Source organism: Aotus nancymaae, unplaced genomic scaffold (genome assembly GCF_030222135.1).
Source record: "Aotus nancymaae isolate 86718 unplaced genomic scaffold, 86718_ANA_hifiasm-v0.15.2.pri h1tg000008l, whole genome shotgun sequence".
Taxonomy (NCBI): domain Eukaryota; kingdom Metazoa; phylum Chordata; class Mammalia; order Primates; family Aotidae; genus Aotus; species Aotus nancymaae.
This window is the reverse complement of record NW_026988419.1, coordinates 59,053,629-59,073,381: the sequence shown is the minus strand read 5'-3', so window position 1 is coordinate 59,073,381 and position 19,753 is coordinate 59,053,629. Positions and strand designations below refer to the sequence as shown.

At 40.4% G+C, this 19,753-nt stretch overlaps 1 protein-coding gene across 3 annotated transcripts in view; it reads right to left on the bottom strand.

The window, feature by feature from the left end:
• Window positions 1-9,410, bottom strand: part of MYO3B (myosin IIIB) — a 493,214-nt gene extending 483,804 nt beyond the window's left edge. For all 3 annotated transcript variants that reach the window (XM_021668991.2, XM_064373364.1, XM_064373366.1), the window contains exon 1: window positions 9,286-9,410. In XM_021668991.2, the coding sequence (XP_021524666.2) occupies window positions 9,286-9,287 (2 nt within the window). In that variant the 5' untranslated portion in view covers window positions 9,288-9,410. The remainder of the gene's footprint in view (window positions 1-9,285) is intronic.
• Window positions 9,411-19,753: the final 10,343 nt, after the last annotated feature.

Below are 19,753 nucleotides of genomic sequence, written 5' to 3'. Positions count from 1 at the left end.
ACAAACAAACATAAAACCATAGAAAAAAATCAGCCAATAGAATTTAGCAAAGATATCACATTAGGGAATATATTACCCTGATTTTCCCATTAATATATCAAAGTATAAAACAACATTAAAAATAGATGTCCAAAATAAATGTGGTAAGTTCCAATATCCGTTTTAATTTTCAGACCATTAGAAAAATTCAAATGGGTTAATTCCTTTCTAGCATTTAAATAGCACAGAAACATATCACTCAAACCAAACATCAACATCTTAGTTAATAGTGGATTTCTAAAACCATTGCTAATAAAATTTAAAAAGACAAGTATCTCTTATAATCACTATATAATTTTGCATTGTTTTTGAAGTATTAGCCCCTGCAGTTAGTCAAAAAAAGAATAGAAAACACTATGAAGATGGTGAAAATAAATAGTGGAATGACTGATTCTTAGAAAATCAAAGTTTAACAAAGAAAAACTATTAAGTTAATTCACTGAGGAGCTGAGTATAAAGAAATCAAACATTTCAAAATATATTTTTCTATATGTAAAAAGTAATCAGCCAGAAAGAAAATACCACTTTAATAGGAATTAAAGAGAGTAAAATGCCCAAAGCTAAATCTAACAAGAACAGAGCAGAATATATAAAAGTAAAATCTTAAGTGAATGAATTAAATGAAAAGAGACTTAAAAAATGCAAAACCATTTACCTTATTATTGGATAGGAAACTTTACTGTGAAGATGTCAATTCTTCCTAAATTTAGTCTGAAAGTAAATGTTGTTTTTGTTTTTTGTTTTTTGGTTTTTTGTTGAGACAGAGTCTCGCTCCGTCACCCAGGCTGGAGTGCAATGGCATGATCTCAGCTCACTGCATCCTCCGCCTACCAGGTTCAAGCAATTCTCCTGCCTTAACCTCTCAAGTAACTGGGATTACAGATGCATGCCACCATGCCCAGCTAATTTTTTTGTATTTTAGTAGAGACGGGTTTCACCATGTTACCCAGGCTGGTCTGGAACTCCTGAGCTCAGGCAATCCACCTGCCTCAGCCTCCCAAAGTGCTAGGATTACAGGAGTGAGCCACTGCACCTGACCGTTATAGTTTTTTTAAACAATTTGACAAAATGATATTAAACTTCATTAGAAAATTAAACACATGAGGGCTGGGTACATTGGCTCACACCTGTAATTTCAGCACTTTGGGAGGCCAAGGCAGACGGACCACTTGAGGTCAGGAGTTTGACCATCTAGCCAACATAGTGAAACTTCATCTCTACTGAAAATAGAAAACTTAGCTGGGCATGGTGGATGGTGCCTGGTGCCTGTAATCCCAGCTACTCAGGAGGCTGAGGCAGGACAATAACTTGAACCTCAGAGGCAGAGATTGCAGTGAGCCAAGATCATGCCGCTGCACTCCATCCTGGGCAACAGAGTGACACTTTGTCTAAAAAAAAAAAAAAAAGAAAGAAAATTAAACACATGAAAATTTTTAAAAAGAATAATTGAGAACATATCTGGCCAGACACTAAAACATGTTGTACTGCTACAGTAATTAAAACATTATGCCACAGAGGTAGCTATAAGTAGTCAGATAGTTAGAATAGAACTCAAAAGTAGACTCAAATACACAAAGCAATAGAGTTTATGATAAAAATCACATTTCAAATAAATAGGCAAAAGATGGACTAAATAATACTGTTCAATAAATAATGCTGGCTTAACTTGCTGGCTGTTTAGAAAAAAAGTTAAGCCAGATTGTTACCTCATTTCTTTCTCCAAAATAGAGTATGGTGGCTCAAAATTTTTTCAAAAAATAGGTAAATACATTATAGTCTTGGTGTAGGCAAGAACTATTTTCAAGTAGAATAGAAAACTAAAAATCCATAAGAAAAAAACTGATAAACATAATTGCATATAAGTAAAAAACTTCTCTAAAACCAAAATAATTGTTTTAAGTACTAATATTTTTCCAAAAAATAACTAGAAAAGAAGGTTTGCATCAGGAGCTAATTTTCTCATTATATTAAGAGTATATACAATAAGAAAAGAAACAACCCAACAGAAAAAAATTCAAATATGCCATATAAAAGATGCTAAATCTCACTAACGAATTTTAAAATGCAAATCAAAATAATGAAATACCATTTGTCTCCTATCATACCGTCAAGATTTTTAAGTTTCATAATAGTGTTAAGAAGCATCTGGAGAAATAAGCACTCTGAGACAACATGAGTGAAAGTGTAAACAATGTTGTTTTTTTTTTAAAGACAAGGTTTCACCATGTTGGTCAGGCTGGTCTTGAACTCCCGACCTCAGGTGATCCACCCGTCTTGGCCTCCAAAGTGCTTGGATTACAGGCATGAGCCACCACACCCGGCCAAATAATGTTTTTGAGGAATTAGTCAAAATCTACCAAATGCCCATACCCTTTGTCTCTGTAATTCTACTGATAGGCATTTAGTTCACATATATAATCAAAAAAGCACACTTAGATTCATATTAACACATCAGAAAAGAAAGACCATTTGATCATCTCAATCTATGCAGAAAAAGCATTTGGAAGAATATTCAACATATATTCAAAATTTAAAAACAAACAACAAAAAAACCTCTCAACAGACTAGAAAGTGAAAGGAACTTCATCTGATACAGGGATCTAGGAAAAACCTAGAGTTAACAAAACACTTAATGATGAAAAACTAAATGCTTTAATCTTAAGATCAGAAACAAGGCAAGGATGTCTGCTCTCATCACTATATTGAATACTGTGGTGAAGCTAGAATAATAAGGCAAGAAAAAGAAAATTTAAAATTCCAGATTAGAGAGGAAGAAGTAAAATGGGCTTAATTTGCAGATGACATGATTATAATCTGATGGAATTTATAAAAACATTACAGGAACTAATTAGTTTATCAAAATTACAGGATACAAGGTCAGTATTTTAAATTCAGTTGTATTTTGACATACTAGAAAGTAAAACTTTTCAACAGTGCTAAAATAATTGTAGAGCAATATGCAAAAAGAAGAATTTTCATACTTACACCACATATAAATATTAACTTTAATCATTAAACAAATATAAGAGCTAAAACTCTACTAAACTTGTAGTAGATAGACATACAAGACTGTTCAGTTTCGCATTATTTCCCATAGAAAACCAGATACAACCTAGAAGCCCATCATCGTGGAGAGATTATCTAATAAATCATAATAGTTACATAAAATTAAATACAATCGAGCCACATGTAACCACTAAAAAGAAAAAAGGTAAATTTTGTGCCAACTAATGTGGAAAGAATGCCAAATATACAATTAAGATCTGTTTTTAAAGTGTTGAATAGTGTATAGAGATGACAACTTTTGTGTAAATAAAAAGAATATTTGAATTTCTAGTCATTTTATGTATATATTTGTGTGTATGTATCACTCTATGTATGTGTATATCCACATATATATTTTTCCAGAAGGCTCCACAGGAAACTCTTAAACTTTAGGGAGAGGTAATAAAAATCAGAGAGTTTGGAAAACAGAGAAATTAATATGCTTTTTAAAATTATTATACATTTTTAGTCATGGTTTTTGCTAGTGCATATGTTATTCTATTTTAAAAACAAATCTTTTTTAAAAAAACATAAGAGATCTCTACAGAGGAGACTATTATGACCCAGATGTGTGCTGAAGTCATAGGAGAGCAGAAACCTTATGAAACAGTAGAAGCTCATCCTGAGAAGAAAAGGAAAACAGAGAAGCAAGAAACTGAAAGGACCATGTTTGAGAGAGTGAGACAAAGAGGATTAGTGAGTGGGATCACTATGAATTCTACATCTTGGCCCTCTGAGGCCTTCTAAGCGTTGTTGTCTGTCCTTGTATTCCATATTTCCTACTGTATTCTTCTAAGCACTCCCTCTTTTCATGAGCTGATTTCAGTTTCTCCTGAGCTGGTTTTAGTTCCTTAACAACCCCAATGGGCCTAGTCTGATCCCCTGTTGAATACCCTGAATTAGTCCCTAATGGAGGTACAGCCTTACCTTGTTGAAAGTAAAGCACTCTGCAGCATGTACCCTGTGAATGTCTGCAGTTAGTCAAGCCTAGCGAGCATGATTTAAATAGAAACTTGCCAAGCAACATTTTAGACTCATTAGAAAATTCATGATGATTTCCATTGTTGAGTATGCTATTCAGAATATTTTTTAGACAGAAGAATGTTTTCAAGTCTAGAGAACAGATTTTTAGAAAGAAGAAACCAGAAACCTGAACTGTGAAATTTCAGAGGAAATCTGTATAAATATTAAATATAATAAACACCTAGAGATACACATAATTAAAAAATACATACTATGCAAGCATGAACAAATTAGAGAAGAATTCCAAACCCAACAAATAAGCAAGTGCATAATAGTTGTGTTAGTCCATTTTCTGCTGCTATAACAGAATACCACAGACTGCATCATTTATAAACAATAGAAGTTTATTTGGCTCATGGTTCTAGAGGCTGGGAGTTCCAAGATCAAGGGGCCATATCTTGTGAGGGCCTTCTTGCTGCATCATAACATGGTGGAAGATCTCACATAGTGAGACAGGGCAAGAGAATGAGAGCTCAAGAGACAGAAAAAGGAGACTGAACTTATCCTTTTACTAGGAGCTCCCTCCCACAGTAACAGCACTAATCCATTCATAAGGGCAGAACCTTCATGATCTAGTCACCTCTCAAAGGTCCCATTTCTTATCACAAAGGGTAATTAAATTTCAACATGATCTTTGGAGGGGACATTCAAACCACAGCAATGGTAAAGACGTAGGCCTAGGAACTGGCTTCCTCACAAACCAACTATCTGGATACCGCTAGATAGTATAGTTGGTTTGTGAGGAACTATCTGGATACTGTTAGTATAGCTCAAATGTCTTCTAGGAGGCCTTTCCTAATTTTCCGACTAGAAGTGACCTTTCCTTTATAGTTCCACTGATTATGCACTCTTTTCTATTTTTTTAATTTAATTTAAATTTTAAGTTCCAAGATGCATGTGCAGGATATACAGGCTTGTTACATAGGTAAACGTGTGCTAAGGTGGTTTGCTGTACCTATTAAGCCCCGCAGGTATTAACGATTTGATAGTGGGTAGAGGAATCCATATTTTTATCATGGACCTCCAAATAATTCTAAAGCAGTTGTTTCCCACTCTGCTCCACCACCACAGCTTTGAGAAACACTGTAGAGATGAGCTAAAACCACCTTGTGTAGCTTCCTCTATTATTCTTTCTGATATTATCCTGTTTCTTTCCCTATGGCACTAATTGCTATAAATACTATTTATGTATCTATTTGTTTACTTACTACTGTTTCACTCCATAGAGTTTGTAAGCACTATTAAATCAGAGACATACAGCAAATGCTCAATAAACATTGGTTAAACATTGGAAAATAAACACGGGATTGAACCTTGGAGTCCTGAATACCCTGCTAAGCATTCAAACCTTATTCTATAGGCAAACCACTTAATCTCTCTGTGCCTGTTATTTCCTCTGTAAAATATGGATAATATCTTTTCTATGGGATTAGTCTATAGATTGATTGAAATAAACACGTAAATACATGCAAACTTCTTAGACCTACTCCTGGTTCATACCAAGCACACAAAAAATTAAGCAGGCTTCTGTGGATTTGGGTTAGAGTTATGAGGGTTTGGACTAAGGCAGAATCTTAGTAACAGAGAGACAGGGATATCTGGGAGAAAATTAATGGTAGCAAGATCAACAGATGCGGGGCAAAACATAGGATGTAGAAATCAAAATAAAAAGCAGAATCAAAATTGATGGCAAAATTTTGAGCCTGGATGACCCGGAGACTGGTGACAGAAATGGGGAGCCTCAGAGGAGATGCAGTTCTGTGGGGAGACTCTGAGTTCAGTTTGGGACCTGCTGGGTTGGATGTTCCAGTGGAAAATGGAGAAGATATCCATTAAGTAACAAGAAAGCAGAAATGGAGCTTAGCAGAGAGTTTGTGCTGGGAAGACTAGTTGGAGGGTCATGTAGAGAGGGCACATGGACTCATAATCCAGCAGGTTCTCAAGGCATAGGTGGGATGTGGGGGGAGGGGCAAGGACAGAATCATTTACAATCTTTATATTTAGAGGGTGTTGTGAGGGTGTAGGCGGATGGAAAAGGAGCTAGAGGAGGGGCTGACAGGGAGGGAGGGAGCAAACAGAGAGAGCAGATGGGGCATGGTGAATTTTAAGAAGAAGCTGGCTAATAAAGGGGCTAAATGCCCCTGAGCAGGTAAGGAGGAGGAGAGTCAAGGAAAGGTCTGGAATTTTGTCTTGAGAGGTGTGGTGAGGAGGGCAATCAGATCTGAGAAGGCTTCAGGTGAGGGTGTGGAGAGAATGGCCAGGGTGTGAACCATGCTGTCTGTGAACCAGAAGCAAGGGTTCCTAAATGTTACTTGGGCAGCAAGGTCAACCCTGTCCACAGAACTACACCTCAAGGGGTAGCCAGGCCAGCACACCTCACTCAGCCTGGAGAACGGCTCTGAGCTGCTGAAGAAAGATGTGGGTATGAGACAAACATTTTTTTTCAAGGTTTATAGAACAATCAGATAACAGTCATAATCTTTTGGGGCTGGTGATAAAGCCATGTGTCACTTTGGCCTCTAACTTTTGCAAAACTACTTTTGTAGATGAAAAAGTCTCATTTAGCTGCCTAAAAATAGATTTCCTCTGTCTAAGTGACCAAACGTTACCAAAACTATGAATAACTGAAAAAGTGTTAACAAGTATAAGACATCCTGTAAAATCTCTGCTTTTACTTAGAAAAATAATTCTATTCTGCGGTGGAATCTTGCACTACAGGGTGAAAAGTTACCCGCCTATATCATAGATCAAAATGGAAAATGACATGATTTACTTATGGAAGGCTACATAAAAATGAAAAGGTAATCTTTCAAATTTATAAGACTTCTTAATTTTTTTTTTTTTAATAGACAGAGTCTTGCTCTGTCACGCAGACTGGAGTGCAGTGGTGCGACCTCTTGGTTCACTGCAACCTCTGCCTCCTGGGTTCAAGCGTCTCTCCCACCTTAGCCTCCGGAGTAGCCTGGACTACAGGATGTCCCACCACTACTAGCTAATTTTTGATTATTTGTAGAAACGGGGTCTCACTATGTTACCCAGGCTGCTCTCAGACTCCTGGGCTCCCTGGATCACCTTGGCCTTCCAAAGTGCTGGATTACCGGCGTGAGCCACCACGCCTGGCCAAGATTTCTTAACTCTAACAAGTTCCAAATTATTTCACAAATACCTAACTAATTAACTGACACTTCTTGTGGACAGTAAGTCCTGCCAGAGCTAGCCTAAAAGTATATTCCTGACACGGCCTGGAAGGCGCTCGGCTGGGCCAGCAGAGCTGGGCTGAACCTCAGGCCGCTTTCCTGTGCGGCGAGGCCTGGCCCGGGGCACCACCCACAGTCACTACGTGGCAGCCTCACCACCCATCGCCGGCTCCAAGCCACCCATGTCTCCTACCTGGACCACAACCACGATCGCTTATTTCTGTCTCCAGCTGCGGTTCCTATCCCTGCCCCCAACAGTCTGTTCTCCACACAGCTACCAGAGGGATCTTTCTGAAAGTCTTATGAAAGAGTAGGATCGAACCTTCTTCCACCATGGCCCGCGAGGCCCTTCGGGCCTGGCCACTTTCTCCCTCTCTGACTTCCTCCTCTTCCCTCTGCTTCCTTGGGCTCCCCTGTCGCTGCAACACACCCAGCTGATTGTGGCTGGGCCATTACCCTTGCCGTCCCCTCGACCAGGACCACGTCCCCGCTCCATTCCTGCAGAACTCTGTCTCGTCCTCAGTGGAAACTTCTGGAACCATCTTGTTTATTGTGGATCCGAGAGGGTGAGGCTGAGTGTGTGGCCTGGATGGGTCTGGTTAGTAGTCCCCATCAGGAATACCAAGTTGCAAGTGGGAGGCCCCGCCTGAGGATGGGGTCGGGCTGTGAGGGACCTCTGCACAGAGGGGAGGGACTTCCTGTGGCATCCACCGTGGCCGAGAAGAAAGCAAACAAAGGGCTTGTTGCTTTTCACCAGTCCAGTCCTGCCCTAGACCTCCTTTTGGGCAGAAGGTCACCCTGTTGGGGCGAGAGGACAGGGAGTGGCACTTCAAGATCCCCCTCCAAAGAGGAAGGCAATGAAGCCAGGAGGAAGCCACAGTCCTAACATGGAGGTCACCCTCCTTCCGTTCCAAGACTGATAAAGGACCAGGTCCCCGCTGCTTCTGCAGGGGCTGATGCAGTGCTGCGCCAGGCTAACTAGCGCAGAAGAAATCCGAGGTTTCTTGGGGCGGGACAGGAGTACCCTGAGTTGGAAGCCTGGGGACCTACGCTTGAGTGACAGGCTTGATTTTCTGTGCCCTTGGCAAATCTCGGAAGTCTCTTCACCTCTTTGTGCCTCGGTTTCCTTCTCCTAAAAGTGAGATGGTTTAACTAATCGCTGTTGCTCAAAGTTTGCTCTAGGCACCCCTCACTGGCTTGTTCAAACCCAGAACTGCCGACACTGAACCTCCAGGGGAGACTCAGGACTGGCATTTGACAGAGCTCGGCTGAGAAATCCAGTGATCTCTAGGTTGATTTCCAAGTTCCCTTCTCCAGTGTTCTACGGATTTTAAACCTTGAACATACAAAAATATAAAGAGGAAAAAAGAATCATGGCATAATGGAATTTATCTATTATTGTTTACATTGTCATGTTACCAAATTCACAAATCTGTCATGATATTGCAGTCACTAAGGAACAATACATACCCGCAGCTCTTACAAATGATTAATCATTTCCCCACCAAAGCATGAGGAAATTTATCTTAACTTTAGCTGCCTTAAACCTCTCTGAGTGAAAAACATTAAAAATAACTGCAAATTACTGATGACTAATGCCCTTCAATTTGGCCTCAAGCTGAGAAATTCTGTGCAGAAATAAAGTGGTTTATAACCCCACAGGTCCGTTCTATTATAAACTGCAGGTGGCAAATCAAGTGACTATGAACTATGCTGTGTGTGTGTGTGTGTGTGTGTGTGCGTGCGCACGCACTAAAGCAATACTCAAGAGGGTATTTCAATAGGAATTTAACTACCCAGGCAAAAGGCAGATGCTGAGAGGACCCAGGAATCTGGGCAATGTCAGACAGTGGCCCGAGGCCAGAGTGGCTGTCATCCCCCTCAAATGCCCACCAGCCAGGGCAGCTGCATCTGCCCTCTGCAGAAAAGCAATCTAAAGCAAGCACAGAAGAAAGCTGGAAGGAAAATAACTGCAACTCACATCGATGACCTATTTTCTGAATCCGGCTTATGAGAGATTGGATTTTCATTCCTTCCAAAACCAGCAGAACACTTCAAGCTCAGAAAATGGTGTCTTTGATGACTAAAATGTATGACATATCGTTACCAAAGGACTTTCTTTCGACCTAGGTTCCAAGAGGTGTTAGCCTCAGATGACTATTGTGGGAGGAGCCGATAAATCCACCAAATCCTTGGTGACTTTGCTTCACTATTAGGCAAGATTAAGATGATGCTAATTGGTAGTGAGCCTGATCTATTTAGTGTCTCCTACCAGGAGACAGAGCAGAATCAAAACCATTCTCATAGATCCCGTTTGCATGTCATTTAACAGTTCCAATTTGATATTCTCCCAACCTTTTAAAGTTCCTTCATTCTAGATTAAAGTCCTTCATTCCAAATGCCCCACAATCAAAACTAATCATCTTTTTGTGAGTCAAAGCATGTAGTCAGGGTCACTTTTGTGAACTGCAGATGTACCAGAGGAAACACCATTTCTGATCTGAACTACCAAGAAAAAAAAAAAAAAAAAAAAACAGTGATTACCGAACAGCATTCAGCAGCATGCCCTGGGCTATGTGCAGAACAGTAGGTTAAGAGGAAAGAGGGAGGCTGGTTGTGGTGACTCATGCCTGTAATCCCAGCACTTTGGGAGGCTGAGGCGGGTGGATTACCTGAGGTCAGGAGTTCAAGACTAGACTGGCCAACATGGAGAAACCCCATCTCTACTAAAAATACAAAAATTAGTAGGGCATGGTGGCACATGCCTGTATTCCCAGCTACTAGCGGGGTGCTGAGGCAGGAGAATTGTTTGAACCTGTGAGACGGAGATTGCAGTGAGCCAAGATCACACCACTGTACTCCAGCCTAAGCAACAGAGTGACACTCCATCTCAAAAAAGGAGGAGAGAGGGGAAGTGAGGAACAGGAAGGTAGGGTTCCCAAGAAGCTTCTTTTCTGGCCAGCCGACACGACACGTAGGCATATGTGAAATAGCTGAAGCAGTGGGCAGCAAGAGCCAAATAACACTGGATTAGTTATATCCATCAATTTTGAGGAGGAGTCAGTTCAACCCAGGACCAAGACTTGAGTGGGAATGCTTCCCGGAGCAGACAAATCTAGGTACAGTTTTGAATGAAGAAGTGAAAAGGATTAGTGTAGATGAGGCAGGAGAGAAATCCAGAGCAGAAGAAACAGCACACAGAGAATGCAAATATGAAGAAGGTGGTTTAGAGGACAGCGATCTTACTGCCACTGGTCAATAATGGCCTTTGTGTTTCCACTTACTGTCATAAGAATCTTAAGAATGCGGATGTGTTCTATGTTCCTATATTTCCTACAGTATTTGCACATAATTGCTCATATTACAGCTAGGAGAATCATGAAATCCTACAGTTGGACTGAACTTATCATCCCATCTATTTGTGGGATAAATTAATGAACAAATGAGATTAAAATGAAACAGGTTATTAAAAAGACCAGCCTGGTTCCAGTAGAAGAATTATAAAAATAATCAAGAGATGAAGTTGAATTTGTATCCAAGAATCAGTCGAGGGCAGAGCTTTCAGGCAGCCTGGGGGTTGGAATTTTACCTCAGAGGTGACAGGGTGCCACAGCAGGCTTTTAAACAGTGGAGACACATAGGACATTTTCTTTGCAAAAGATTGTCTTGGCAGATTTTTGCAGGAAAAGGCAGAACAAAAGGCCAGCAGGATCCCATTGCAACAAGGAGTTAAAGGCTATACAGCCTGGAAGGTGACCGACAGCCTGCCCAGGCCCAAGGGAAAAAAATACCAGATGCCCCAGCAGAGAAGAATGCGCTAGACTGTCTTTACCAGGGATTTGCCCCAGGTCCTTCCAGCCGCTAGGCCCCAGTAATTTATTCTCATTTCCTTCCCGACAGCCCCACCCCTCCACCTCAACCCCGACAGTACTTATTAGCTCAAAATGGACCATTTGAAGGAAGGGACAGGCTCTTGCAAATGAACCGAGGGCCTGGTCTGCTCCAGATAAGCGTTTCCTCTAACAAAGGAATTATAATGCATTCCTAGCATGAGTGCAGCAGCAATAGCCTCACAGCCATTTGCATAATTTCTCTTCTGTAACAGACTTCCAAAATAACAATAGATAAACTAGATAGAATCTATTCGCTTTAATTCGCTTGAGCTGCTATCTTTAATGAAGCTAAAGTACCATAAATATTTTAAATCTATTAATTATGTTGTGTATCATTTGTTCTCTCCAATGAGACATTTTGGGGAATAGACATTTAATTTGTGTTACTATAGAATCACCACTTTATTCTGGGATGTCCACTTCTTTTGAATGTACTGTTAAGGTTGGAAGGTAGCTTGTTTAGAAAGTTCATCTAAGAGTAGCAGAAAAATGCTAACTGATGTCAAGAATAAAATATATATACATACATCAAGTCAGGAATGACTCAAGAACCCAGAAGTGACCAGCCTGGGCAACACAACACAACTCTGTCTCTACAAAAAAGAAATAAAATAAATTAGCCAGGCATGATGGCACGCGCCTGTAGTCCCAGCTACTTGGGAGGCTGAGGTGGAAGGATCATTTGAGCCCTGGAGTTAAAGGCTGCAATGAGCTATGACCACATCACTGCACTTTCGCCTGGGTGACAAAGTGAGACTCCATCTCAAAAATAAAAATGTTTGGAGTTCAAGACCAGCCTGACCAACATGGTAAAACCCAGAAGCAAAAGAATCTCATGGATGACTTTTGAAAGTGCTGAAACCACTACATAGCAGCAAAAGGACAGGAACCATGCCTACCAGGTCCACCGGTATACTTCCCATGCCTAACACAGGGCTTGGCATGTGGCAACACAATGTTGAAACAAATGACCTATTGGATGGATGGATGAATGAATGAATGAATGAATGGGATTTCTTTACATAACAAAGGCAATTAATACACCTAAGAAATATATGCATAAAATTAATTTTTCCAAAGAGCTAAAAAGAACAATAGTTTCGTGATTGTGTTCATTCATAAACACATGTGCCCACATGTGTGCATGGGCATACATACATACATACCCTTCAAGTAAAAACACCTTCAGAAGGAACTACATTGAAAAGAAAGGACTTTAAGTCTTAAATTCTTTATTATAGCAGAAACAGTTCAAACTAGCAAACCATTTAATAGCACTAAAATGAACAAAGGTTAACCTCTCAGTTTTCTTCATCCATTTATAGAGTGCCAGGCACTACACCTGATGGCCAACAAATTGCAAAGAAGGACAAAAAAAACCTAACTTTTGAGTATCTTCCCCTGGATAATTTTTCCAAAGAACATCCTATTAAGTTTTACTCTAAACAGTCCAGACACCGTGGCTCACACCTGTAATCCCAGCACTTTGGGAGGCTGAGGCGGGCAGATCACAAGTTCAGGAGTTCAAGACCAGCCTGACCAACATGGTGAAACCCCGTCTCTACTAAAAATACAAAAATTAGCTGGGCATGGTGGTTGGCGCCTGTAATCCCAGCTACTCAGGAGGCTGAGGCAGGAGAATCGCTTTAACCCGGGAGGTGGAGGTTGCAGTGAGCTGAGGTTGTGCCACTGCAGCCCAGCCTGGGTGACAAAGTGAGACTCTGTCTCAAAAAAAAAAAAAAAAAAAGTTTTACTCTAAACAGATGAATTTTTGGCAGAACCAAATAATCCATTTTCTGCTCCATTTTAATATCCACATTTTCATTTCATGGGTTTTATCCCTCAATTCCAAATGACATTCTAAGTAAAATAAGAACTTAAACAAAGTCATCAGCTAACACTTAAAAAAAAAAATCCTAATGGTAAAAAGAGAATCTCTGGCTATTAAATCTGCCCTGAAAAACAGGGCAAACAGTGTGTCCAGTTTCAGATTTAAAAAATTTGTGGATCTGGAGTTCACCTGCTTTACCACTCCCCCCACCCCCGCATGCACGTGTGTGCACACACACACACACAGAGCACACACACAGATCTCTGAGGGTTGTTCCTATACTTCTATACTTCTTGTGGGGATCGCTCCAGCGTAGAGACCCCTAAGTGTCTCCGCCATAATGGAGTTTGAGCCCAGACACATTTCTCACCTCCTGGACGCAGTCAAGCTAAGGGAAAGAAGGAAGTGCAAGAAGTTTGATTTTGCAGAAGTTTTCTGGTTCACTGATCTAACAGTTTGGCTGGGTGAAGGCTGTGTGGTTTCACTGCACATTCTATTTCTTGAAGTTTCTGTTCTGGGCTTGTTTTATGACTCCGTTACCAGGTACTCACTGAAGCTTGTGACTATTCATATGACATTTGAAATTGTTACCTCTAAGATTTATACCTTGGTTTGACCGTTGTAAAATTGATCTTGTTTCTGTGTTTCTGATTATCGGATAAATAGAAAAGGTCACCTGTTTGTTTTATGACTTCTTGATCAATCTTTATGACAGTTGATTGTATGCTTCTCCTTTTACTAGTTTTAACTTGAACCCCAGGCTTGCAATGTTGTGATTTTCTCTTGTTGTAGTAACCTCACTAAGTAACCTGACGTCAGCCACTGCAGGCTAAAGGGTATATAATGAGACCCTGTGCACAAAATAAATTGCTGACTTGGGCAATCCTCGTCAGCCCTCCAGACCCCAAACTGTCCTGTCATTCTTTTCTTCGGTGCACTCTCTCTTCCAGGTATTGGGACCCTCTTGCTGGTCAAGAGACCCCCGGCAAACGTGCCGATCTCACGGACCACAACAACTTCTCTCTGTATAAAGTTCCATCTTCCTTCTTCCTGAATATGGTGAAACTACTATGATTTGCCATATTACCTCCCTAATCATACTTTGGAAAATGTCATGCCGAAGTCTTTGGTATTAGTAATTTTAAATCAATCCTTCCAACATACCCTATAATCAAAGCATGGTGTGATTCATTCTGTCAACATCTATTGGCTTTGGAAGGCCAAGGTGGGAGGATTGCTTGATCCCAGGAGTTCAAGACCAGCCTGGGCAATACAGTGAGACCCTATCTCTACAAAAATAAAAGATAAAAAAATTAGCCAGGCATGGTGGTGTGCACCTGTAGTCCCAGCTACTCAGGAGGCTGAGGTGGGAGGATGGCTTGAGTTCAGGAGTTTGAGGATACAGTGAGCTATGATCTTGCCACTGCATGCCAGCCTGGACAACAGAGATACTGTTTCTACAAAATACAAACAAGATAAACAAAAACATTCTGTGGTGCCTATGGTGTGTCAGGTCCTGGTGGAATAAAGTAGCCTCCTTATCCCTGTGGGGCTCAGAGCAGGAGTGTTACACAGGGAAGTGCAAGGTGCTATAGGAGCCCATGACAGGAAATCCAGCCTCTGAGGTGGTTCTCCAATGTGGATGCACATTGGAATCACCTGAAGAGATTTACAAATATGGATTCCTGGTCCCACCTCTCCCTGGAGATTCTGGAGTATGGTTCTTAGCACCAGCAGTTTTTAAGCTTCTCAATGAAGCAAAAAAGTCTGTGAATCATTGCTCTAGGGCAGTGGTTCTCAAACCTTCATATTCATCAGAATCTTCTGGAGGACTTGGTAAAACCGACTGCTGGACTCCACATCCAGAGTTCCTGACCCTGGTGGTGGAGAAGAACCCCAGAATGTGCATCTCTAACAAGTTCCCAGGTGATGCTGGACCACCCTTTGAGAAACACTGCTCCAGAAGGTCAACTGAGGAAATGAGCTGAAGGGATAGGGAACAGGGAGAGTGTTTTCAGCAGAGGGAAGCACTGTGTGAAGCCCAAAGCAGAGACAGTACCTAGGCAAGCAAACATTCCTGGAACAGAAAGATCTGTGGCATGGCCAGAGGTTAGGGAGCAGGGAGAGAGTCACACAGGGTGAGGCCAATGATAGGTGAACACAAACCCTGGTCTGCCACCTGTGATTCTGAGAAAAAAAATGACTCCACGAAGCAAAAGAGGCTGCTCCTCTTCACAAGGCTTGGCCACAGCAGTATTGTCCAATCAGTAGGTTTCTTAACTCTCAGATTATGAAAAATCCATGCTAACTTATTATTTAAAAGTAATAACACTGGCCGGGCATGGTGGCTCACGCCTGTAATCCCAGCACTTTGGGAGGCTGAGGTGGGTGGATCACCTGAGGTCAGGGGTTCCAGACCAGCTTGGCCAACATTGTGAAACCCTGTCTCTACTAAAAATACAAAAAATTAACTGGGTGTAGTGGCGGGTGCCTATAATCCCAGCAACTCAGGAGGCTGAGGGAGGAAAATCACTTGAACTAGAGGCAGAGGTTGCAGTGAGCCGAGATTGTGCCACTGCACTCCAGCCTGAGCAGCAAGAGCGAGACTCCATCTCAAAAAAAAAAAAGATAATAACAGTCTATGCAGGATTAACATTTTAAAGCTTTCATGACACTTCTGCGAGTGTTATCTCATCCACGTCTTAAATCCTGGAATGCAAGAAGGGTTGGCACTCCTGCCTTCATTTTGCCAGGTCTAGAACCCCATTATCAGCCTTCTGGTCTGGTCATCTTCTACTACAGCTCATTACCCTCCAACTTTTACTTCTACCCACAAATAGAAAAGTCTAGTCCTCTAGACAATTCTCATCAAAGTGCTGAGAAAATACAGGAGAAACCGGCTCTCCACATAGATGGTAACATACACACCTGCCCATAGCATTTATATATGTGTCACCAGAGACTGTTCCAGAAGGCCCTGGCTATGTTTAGACAACTATTTGACTCTCCAGAAATTCAGTCCGAAGGCCAGACATGGTGGCTTATGCCTGTAATCCTGGTACCTTGGGAGGCCAAGATGAGAGGACTGCTTAATGGCAAGAGTTCAAGACCAGCCTGAGCAACATAGTGAGACCCGCTCCCTAGTCTCTATAAATTTTAAAATTAGCTCATATGGTGGCATGTGCTTGTAGTCACAGCTACTCAGGAGGCTAAAGCAGGAGAATCCCTTGAACCCAGAAGGCTGCAATGAGCCATGATCTCACCACTGCACTCCAGTCTGGGCAACAGAGTGAGACCCTGTCTCAAAAAAAAAAAAAAAAAATCAGTGAGAGCAAAAACTTGATTTGGAAGAGAGCTTAGGTATTTGTTACTACATTTGTAGACACTAGTCCTGAAATTTGAGTAGCTGCCATGCGGGGGAAGTAACATCTGGTTTTGGCTCTACCATAAGCCAACAGGCTAGGCAAACTGTGGGTAACTTAGAGACCACACAAGTATAACAAGCAATTCAGGAATTTTTTTCCATAAAAATTAACACTCTTCAGCAAGGCAGGCTACTATTTTAACTTTTACATTCTTTTTAAATTCAACAATGTGTTGTGTCTTTTTCTCTGATTATAAAGTAATACATGTTTGTAGATGTCATGTGGGAAAATACAGACAGGACATAAATCAAATAAAATCACCCCTAATCCCCAGACTAATCACTTTCAACATTTTGGTGTCCTTCCTTCAGACTTAAAAAAAATGCATGCGGTAGGTTCGAGAGTGTCTATGTGTGGGTGTGCATCTTTTACCAGTGTTGATTATTTACTATTCGTATTTAGTATTTTAAAAAATCTTACATACATAGGTTTTAACATCATTTAACTATAATCATGATTCTTAAAAGGGAATATGTCCACTCAGGGTATCAGAATCACCTAGGGAGGGGTTTTAAAAATTATACCTTCCTTCCAAAGCTACAATCCTCCTCCACCCACCCTCACATTAAGACTTCTTGGTGGGCTAGGGCTTGTACAGACATATGAGAACTGCTAGTCTGCATGTGGTTGTTACTGACCGTTCCTCTTTCCCTTACATGGGCACACCAAATTAGTTAACTGATGCCCCATAAACATTGTGTTGTTTCCAAATTCTCCTTATTTAAGAACCACTACAATCAACATCTTAACATTCATATATACGTACCCTAATGGCTTGAAGTTAAAGTCCTGGATATAGACTTGCTGGACAAAAGGATTTGAATATATTTAAGGCTTACAAATAACTTTTGGGAAAAGATGTAGCACAGACTAGAGAATGATCAAAATATATTAAAACCTTTGAATATACTAAGACTATTTCTTACAATGAATGAGCTGTTTTCAATCACTGGTTCTCCTAGATAAGAGACAACCATGGCCTTTCTCTTCCTTACTTAGGTGTCAAACATCCGGGTTCCAGGCACACGCAGTCCCCAAGGAAACTCTCCCACCAACCTGCATTGCAGCTGCAGAGACGCTATGCTATGCCAGCTCAGGAAACCAATTAATTAGCCTTTTTAATTTTCCTAAGTACCTCTGGCACTCTCTAACTGCCTATCCAGTCCCTTCAAGAGGAAGCCTCCAGCTTCCTTTTCTTTCCAAGCCAGGTTAGAAACACTAAGTATGATGACAGGCACGTCTGCACATCCAGGCCCACACCTGTTATTTTTCAATGGGGAAAGGTTTCCTTGGCAACCATCTGTACCACTGCCCCAATGCCTCCTGCTCAGTAAGCCCTGACATTAGCAGGAATAAGACTTCTTTTTCAGGATCCCTAGTTTACTAATCGCTCCCAACCTCAGAATATTTCTCCATGCAGGCAGGGATGGTGGCTGTCTATTTACCATCCACTGCTGATCTTTTAGTGCTTGACAATAGTTTTCAAAACATGTTTGTTAGATGAATAGATAAGATTTAGCAACCTCCCTTTTATATGCAAGACTTGTGAAATTCATAAGCACTTTGGATATTTAAAACAAACAACAAAACAAAACAGTTTGCAAACAGCCTTATCGTGGTTTCCTCACAAAGGTTGTTAAGAATGAAAATATCCCAGTTCCTCTGATTTCATTAGATGAATCAACAATGCACCATTAGAAGTAATTTGTAAGAAATGAATGTAGAGTAGATGTGTTATTTCCACAAGTAGATTACAAAGTGGTGACTGAGTTGCTGAGTACAGTCAGATAGGTTGTGCACTGCGTAAATTTACCTAGCCAAGGAGGGACGCAGAAGCTATAATCTAGCCGATGCTCTGTTCACCAACGTATGTGCCCTAGTGTGGGGCTTCATCCGCCCAGAAAAAAGGGCAATTTTTTCTAATGATCACAAAGGCACATTTGCTCACCAACTTGTACAGCTTTCTGCAGTTCACACAGTGGCACTGGACGAGTCCTCTGTATTTGTTTATTCATATTCCTCAAACAAATGCCGTAAAATTTTTAAATATACAAGACACTCCAGCAGGAAACATTAAACAGATTGAATGAACACACTGTTAGTTGATAACTATATAAGACTACTATGAGGGGGAAAAGTCCCAGGATGATGTGGGAACAGCTCACATTTTAGTAATGGAAGAGAATTCAGAGAACATGTCCTCATTTAATAAGAAAAAGAGGCTCAAAGAGGTCATCTAGATTACTGGACTCTTAAAACAGCACTCTTAGGCCAAATCAGATATAAATTTAATTTTGCATTTAATCTAGGCCCTAAACTGCCCCTCACACCCTGCAGGACCTACTTTTAGATCCCTGGCTAAGCAAGTCTAACAAATGAGCAGCTTTGCAATTTCAGTGAGACTGAATTCTGACTGAGTCGTGTTATACTGCATGGAATGATTTTCCATATCTTTTATCATCAAGATTTTTTCCCTAAGTTTCAAAATTAACTCAGATAAAAAAGAAATAAATCAACCTTTTATAAGATCTAATAGCTGTCAGAGTGTTCTTTCTCTGGCAGGAGTTCTAATTCTTTTTTTGAAAACGAGATTAATCATCAAAGCAACTTATAGTATAAGATTAAATTTATCATTTATGTTATATTAAATTTATATTACTTGCCACTTCTATCAACTCTAAAGCAGTAATTTTATGTACTGAATTATTTATAATCTCTTGTAATCAGATACCTGATAAACTTTTAAACATTTATGTATCCACCTAATTCAAAGATGGCAAGTGAACTGATACTGAAAATGGAAAATCTGTCTGTCAGAATCTAGAGGCCTACAGAATTTATGATATGTCTATTTACCTATCTACTAATGTATACCCCTACATATATACCTTATTGCTGTATAATTATACTTGATTATTATTAAATCAAAGATGAATAAATGTAATAAATATTGGAAATTAAGATGGCAAGTCAGATAATGTCCACAATAGTGGAGAAAGTAACAAATTTCCACATTATTGGGGTCTCTATGAATTTTAAGGCATTGTTATTGTTATGTTTAATTATCACCATTTCTCTATAAAACCCTTGACAACATTAGATTTCTCCTACGATATTAAGACTCATAATACAAGCACATTTTAATCTGGTATTGACCAAAAGGTTTCCTAATCAAGACACAAGCTATGAAAAGAGAGAATTAAATTTGCTTCTTTAAAATGCCAAAAGAAGATACTTTCTGTAGTAGTTAACTGCTGTTCCTCTGTATTTGTTTCCTATTGCTGTTGTGAGTTAACACAA